Genomic DNA, 5,902 nt, shown 5'->3' on the forward strand with positions numbered 1-5,902 from the left:
CATTTTCAATAAAAGTCAAATACATTTCTTCTCGCTTACTTTATTACTCGTACTTTACTCTCATCTTTCTACCAATTCCATTTCCTACTATATTCTTCATTTACTTAACTCACTAACACTTTTTTTCTTAAATCACATGCCAAAAAAAAATATCTCCACTACTATGAAACATAGAGTCATAGTTATTTGTCTTTACCTTCCCCATTTCCTTGGAGATGCTCTACGTGAATACATGAGCTCAAGTTCGGTACAACATACAAACATCTCAAGCAACATAAATTATAACTCCCAAAGATCAGCATGACACACAGAACATACAAATTTAAGTCACCTTTCACAAGTCAAAGAAAAACTCGTCCGATATCAAAACATGCCTCAACAACAACCAAGGAAAAGTGTCTTGGATACAGAGACTAGTATAGGACTTCTATATTGAGATATGACTTGATTAACAAATCCTCAGTCTCCATGAAATTCTTTCTTCTAGGCAACGAGAGTGCTGGCGGTGGTAGATTCACTGCAGAGAAACAGAGCCAAGTTACAAAATATCCCACTTAACATGGTAAGGACAAAATCATGAGCTTGTTTTTGAAGTAAGCAAACAAAGATGGCAGTTTATGAATACTACATAAAGTCAGAAACGGCTTAGTTATCAAACGTCAATATGAACTTACTACTTCCAGACAGGTGGAAGCTTCTTGGTCTTCTTATAGTAGCGAGCAAGTCTGTGGATTCTGCTCTCAACAAGAATGAGCCTGAACTTGGAATCTTTGTCCTTCCTGTTCCTCTCTAGATGCTTTCTGATGGCAACAGCTTTCTTAATCAGGTGGTACAAATCCTCAGGAATCTCAGGAGCAAGCCCTGCGTACAGGTAAAATTTAGAAACTTGCAGCAGTCATGGATTATGATCAGAACAAAGGATGGCACAATGAACAGAAATACCATGTCCCTTGAGAATCCTCAAGATCTTACTGCCGGTGACACTCTTCACCTGGGCAATGCCATGAGAATCACGAAGAATAACACCAATTTGGGATGGTGTCAAACCCTTTTTGGCAAACTTACAAATGTTTTCTTCAACCTAAATTAGGAAACGAACATTTATTGTTCACAAAATGTCAGAAATTTATAACAAGAATAGCAAGTAAGCAGGCAAAGAGAGTTTATTACTGTAACTTTCAACTACAATAAATGTATGGAGTATTCTAGAAACAAAGTTTCTTCAGTGAGTTCTTTCTTAGTGGGCTGGAGGGCTAACAAACAAAAACATATGAAACCTATGCATCAAAAGCAGTACTCAAAGTGCACAAAACCATGACTAGATAACAATCCTACAAAAAGTAAATCAATATTGAAGAGAGTAACTACTCTAACAATCACTTGTGGGTGAGAATTATGAACTTTTATTCAAATGAGAATCATTGTTTGTAAGTCGTCCGATATATCGCGATATATCGCGATATATCGCCTGTATCGGTAGGCCAAGGGTCGATACACACCCAGATGCGACTAACATTCGAGTCGTCCGATATATCGCGCGACTCGACCGATTAGTCGCCTGATCGAGTCGAGGACGACTTAATGGGCTTCACTCCAGATTGGGCCAGGCGGACAGGTAGGTGTCTATTCAGCCCATTAGGGTTTCTTTATAAAAACCCCCACTTCAGCCCATTAGGGTTTCTTTATAAAAAACCCACACCCCCTCCCCACGTCCTCCTCCTCCCAGAACTGACGCCGCCTCCTCCTCCCAGAACTGACGCCGCCCCTCCTCCTCCCAGAACTGACGCCGCTCTCCTGGACACGCCTCCGGCCTGCCTCATCCGCCGCCTCTCCTCATTCAGGATGAACTCTATTTCCGGTAATGCTCCAGTTCCTCTTCCTCTCTATGTCTCTCCTCTCTCGTCTATTATTTGAGTTCCTCAAGCGCTGCATCTGTTCTCTATTGTTATTTTTTAGAGCAACTTCAATTCTTGACTGTTCTGTGTTCTATTATGATTTGTTAGCAGTGTTGCATCTGTTCTTTTGACTCTTCATTTTCGCTGCATTTGATGTATTGTAGATGAAAATGCTACAGTCGAAGTGGTGTTCCCAAATGCAGCAGCTGCTGCTGAAGCCGATGCACAGCTGACTGGAGGTATGCTGCGTCCGATGAGCCAAATTCTGCTGCTGTTCCATCATCTGGGTCTGGTAATGTCACTCCTAATGAGAAGGACTTTGAATCCATAGTTGCTAGCACATTAGGAAAGATGCCACCAGAACTTGCTGCAATGGCCAAAGATCCAAAGAGGCATGCTAAATCCAAAGACCCTGGGTGGAAGTATGGGTTCTGGCCATATGAAGGAAAGAGAGATATGGTGCAATGCATCTTCTGTAGAAAGGTGGTTCCTGCAGGAATCAAGAGGTTCAAGCAACACATTGCAGGTGGTTATGGAGACGTCGAGAAGTGTCCAACTGCACCTGCAATAGTAAGAAAAGAGATGTACGATTTTTTGAAGAAAAATGCAAGGAAAGAACTGAACCTGCAGCAGGGAAGGGAATGGGATTGTGAAGCAGATAGTGGAGGTGAAGTGCAGGAAACATGTGCGGTGCCAAGCTCAGGGACTAGAATTAAGGAAAGTAATAGGATGTTTGCTCGTTCTTACCTAGATTCAGCTAAGCAGGGGTCACAAAAGTACATGAAAAGTGTTAGTTCCATGCTACAAAAGTCGCCGGAAGATGTGGTTTCTGAGAGGCATAGTTCAAGGAATTCTCAAACTAGTAAAATGGAGCATTGCACAAAGAAATCAAAGGAAGTTAAACAAAGAGTTGATGATCATGTGGCAGATTTCTTTTATGAGAATGGAATTCCTTTGAATGCTATTAACTCACGCAGCTGGGAGATTATGTTGGAGTCCATAGGACAATATGGTGCTGGTTATAGGAGTCCTTCATATCATGATATAAGGAACCCATTACTTGACAGGGCTTTAGAGAGAGTTAACGAGACCAAAAAGAAGCATGAAGAAGCATGGAAGGAGTATGGCTGCAGTATCATGTCAGATGGATGGACCGACACACGCCATCACCATCTCATAAGCTTTCTTGCAAACAGTCCAGCAGGAACCTTCTTTCTTGGTTCAGTGGATGCTTCAAATGAGGTGGCAGATGCCATTATGCTTGCTGATTTGTTGGAGAAGCAAATTGAGAAAGTTGGGAAGGAATATGTGGTGCAGGTTGTCACGGATAATGGAGCTAACTTCAAGGCAGCAGGCAGAATTTTAATGGAGAGGATTCCAACCTTATTTTGGACCCCTTGTGCCGCCCATTGCTTGGATTTACTGCTGGAGGACATTGGCAAGATAAAAGAGTTTCACAAATGTATTAATAATGCAAAGAAGGTGTGCAGATTCATCTATAAACATGGAAGGCTTCTTGCTCAAATGAGAAATAAGCTAGGAGGAGATCTTGTGAGGCCAGCTGTCACACGCTTTGCTACTTCATTTTTTACACTAGCTAGTATGTACAAGCATAAGGCAGACCTAAGGAGTCTATTTGTTAGTACAGAATGGCATGATAACAAGCTGGCTGCATCAGAGGAGGGGAGAACCGCGGAGAAAATTATTCTATCCATACAATTTTGGAACACTTTAGAAATTTGTTTGAAAGCTTCACAACCACTGCTGATTGCTCTGAGGATTGCTGATGGGGATGAAACACCTGCAGCTCCAGAAATCAAGGCAGCAATGGACACAGCAAAGCAGACTATAAGGGATTCATTGGCTGATAAGCCACAATTGCTCAATGAAGTGCTAACGCACTTTGACAGGAGGTGGGAGAAGCAAATGGAGCAAAAGTTATATGGGGCTGCCCTTTTCCTAAACCCAGCCAAGTTTTTTGCAATAAAAGAGAAAAGCGTAAGAGATGCTGCAAGACTAAGGGCGATGTTCAATGATGTGCTGTGGAAGATGGTGCCTAATGACGATGAGCAATGCATTATAAGCAAACAAGCAGATGACTATGAGAAGTCTCAAGGGAAGCTTCTCGAGGCCATTAGCAATAAAGGATAGAGCTAGAAAAAATCCAGGTAAACTTTTATGATGTTTGCTGTTTGGTCATCTAAATGCCTTCTCCAAGCTATATAGAAGTAAAACTTTTTTGCTGTTTTGTTTCTGTTTTGCAGTTAACTGGTGGGGAGCATATGGTGGCCTTGCATACGAGTTGATGAGTTTAGCAAAAAAAATAGTTAGCCTTTGCTGTTCGGCATCAGGATGTGAGCGTAATTGGAGCACCTTCTCTCAAGTAAGTTCATTCCAATCCAAAATAGACATTGGCAGCAAGCCAGCAACCTGATATAAAATTGACATGTTTATGTTTCTGTTTCTTTGACCATGACCATGATAGATACATACCAAGAGAATGATAGATACATACCAAGAGAAGGAATAGGTTGGAGCACAAGAGGCTCAACAATTTAGTGTTTGTTAGCTACAACAGAAAAATGGCCAACAGATTTGCTAAGCTGCGTGAGCTCGGTTCGAAAGGCAAGAAATACAATCCGTTGCACCTTGACGAGTTTCAGTGGGAAAACGAGTGGGTTGATGCCGGCTGTGAACCAGTTCATCAAGATGCCGCTTCTGATACTGGTAATGATCTAACTTGGCAAAACGTGGATGAAGCTACTGGTGCAACTCAAGGTCTAGGAGGTCGTAATCTGCCAAGGGCTGCTGCAATGAAAGGAAGAGTGGATCTAAACATGCTGCTGCTGCTGCAAGTAAAAGGACTAAGCAACCTAGGACAGCTGCAATTCCAGTTGAAGATGAAGTGTCAAGTGAAGAGGATGATGAAATGGGAGATGAGAGTGGATCTGATTACGAAGATGATGAAGAGGGTGGTGGAGGTTCAGCTGCAGGGGCTTTCCAAGTGGATGATGATGTGCTTTGAGTTTGCTTAATTGCTTGTTAGTTGTTATCATGCAAATCGTTGAACATGACTAAATCATTGAACAATATGATGCTGTGTTTTTTCCTGTTGTAATTTGAAGTATATATTGCATATTTTACATGTGTAAAAGGGCAAGTCGCCCGATATATCGATATATATCGGTCTTGAGGGACCTGGACGACTTGTCTGGTGAGTCGCCTGACTTACTATCGATATATCGACTAAGTCGCCTGATATATCGGCTGAGTCGATATATCGGTCCTCTGGCGACGCGGTTCGATTCACCGACTTAAAAACATTGCTCAGGAGCATTGTACCATCTATGTCCACACAAGGAGTATTTCACCACTTACGAGCAGATAAACAGAGGCAATATTACCATAGCCAACAGTGTTGTCTGCAAGGTGATTGGCATTGGCTCTATTAGGATAAGGACGCATGATGGGGTGTTATGCAACTTGAATGATGTCATGCATGTTTCACAGATGATGAAGAATCCGATATCTCTTAGTACTTTGACAGTAAGGGATCTAGCTTCAAAGGCGAAGGTGGAGCAATGTATACTCCCTCCATCCCAAGTTACTTGAGTCGTATTCCGTTCTTTATTTTACTTTATCATCTCCCATCTCTCTTACTTTACTCTCTTTTCTACTTTATTTAACTCTCACTAAATACAATTTTTTTAAATCCCATGCTGAATAAGAAATGCCTCAAGTAACGTGGGACGGATGGAGTATTATGAAAGGTTCGAAGGTGTTCTGACGACCTTGAAACATGGTACCTTGTATGTTTTGAAAGGTTCCATCCTAACAGGCTCTGCTGAAACTACTCGATCTGATATTCATCAAGAAGCTCGTCAAAGAAGCATTGCTATTGACAAAACTAGGAGGGCAGGTGTGAAGCCTCCGTTGAAGTACGGATTTGAGGACATGATGGCATATGCACTACAGGTTGCTGGTGAGGTGTAAGATGAACCATCCAC

General features: G+C 41.9%; 3 protein-coding genes across 3 annotated transcripts; 2 read left to right on the plus strand and 1 right to left on the minus strand.

Moving 5' to 3' along the window:
* Window positions 1–259: 259 nt before the first annotated feature.
* LOC121781391 (40S ribosomal protein S13-like) lies at window positions 260–1,820 on the minus strand. The gene is made up of 4 exons (XM_042179140.1): window positions 1,698–1,820; window positions 943–1,081; window positions 675–861; window positions 260–517 (listed from the first exon to the last, which is right to left on the minus strand). Exons 1-4 carry the CDS (start codon window positions 1,818–1,820, stop codon window positions 484–486), a joined length of 483 nt encoding a protein of 160 aa, XP_042035074.1. The 3' UTR covers window positions 260–483.
* Window positions 1,821–2,140: 320 nt separating this feature from the next.
* On the plus strand, window positions 2,141–4,005 carry LOC121780917. Its single transcript, XM_042178574.1, has 2 exons — window positions 2,141–2,863; window positions 3,654–4,005. Exons 1-2 carry the CDS (start codon window positions 2,247–2,249, stop codon window positions 3,661–3,663), a joined length of 627 nt encoding a protein of 208 aa, XP_042034508.1. The 5' UTR covers window positions 2,141–2,246; the 3' UTR covers window positions 3,664–4,005.
* On the plus strand, window positions 3,723–4,930 carry LOC121781392. The gene is made up of 4 exons (XM_042179141.1): window positions 3,723–3,947; window positions 3,991–4,063; window positions 4,160–4,278; window positions 4,403–4,930. Exons 1-4 carry the CDS (start codon window positions 3,723–3,725, stop codon window positions 4,928–4,930), a joined length of 945 nt encoding a protein of 314 aa, XP_042035075.1.
* Window positions 4,931–5,902: the final 972 nt, after the last annotated feature.

The sequence above is a fragment of the Salvia splendens genome, chromosome 20, assembly GCF_004379255.2.
Source record: "Salvia splendens isolate huo1 chromosome 20, SspV2, whole genome shotgun sequence".
Taxonomy (NCBI): domain Eukaryota; kingdom Viridiplantae; phylum Streptophyta; class Magnoliopsida; order Lamiales; family Lamiaceae; genus Salvia; species Salvia splendens.

Bases quoted from the DNA above. Each gene is read 5' to 3' on its own strand.
- LOC121781391 (XM_042179140.1), bottom strand. From the start codon at position 1,820: ATGAGGCAGGCCGGAGGCGTGTCCAGGAGAGCGGCGTCAGTTCTGGGA. The intron at 862-942 runs GTATTTCTGTTC...ACCTGTACGCAG, and splicing joins GAGGATTCTCAAGGGACATG to GGCTTGCTCCTGAGATTCCT. The intron at 518-674 runs GTAAGTTCATAT...GTTTCTCTGCAG, and splicing joins CTTCCACCTGTCTGGAAGTA to TGAATCTACCACCGCCAGCA.
- LOC121780917 (XM_042178574.1), top strand. From the start codon at position 2,247: ATGCCACCAGAACTTGCTGCAATGGCCAAAGATCCAAAGAGGCATGCT.
- LOC121781392 (XM_042179141.1), top strand. From the start codon at position 3,723: ATGGACACAGCAAAGCAGACTATAAGGGATTCATTGGCTGATAAGCCA. The intron at 3,948-3,990 runs GTGCCTAATGAC...GCAAACAAGCAG, and splicing joins ATGATGTGCTGTGGAAGATG to ATGACTATGAGAAGTCTCAA. The intron at 4,064-4,159 runs GTAAACTTTTAT...TCTGTTTTGCAG, and splicing joins TAGAGCTAGAAAAAATCCAG to TTAACTGGTGGGGAGCATAT.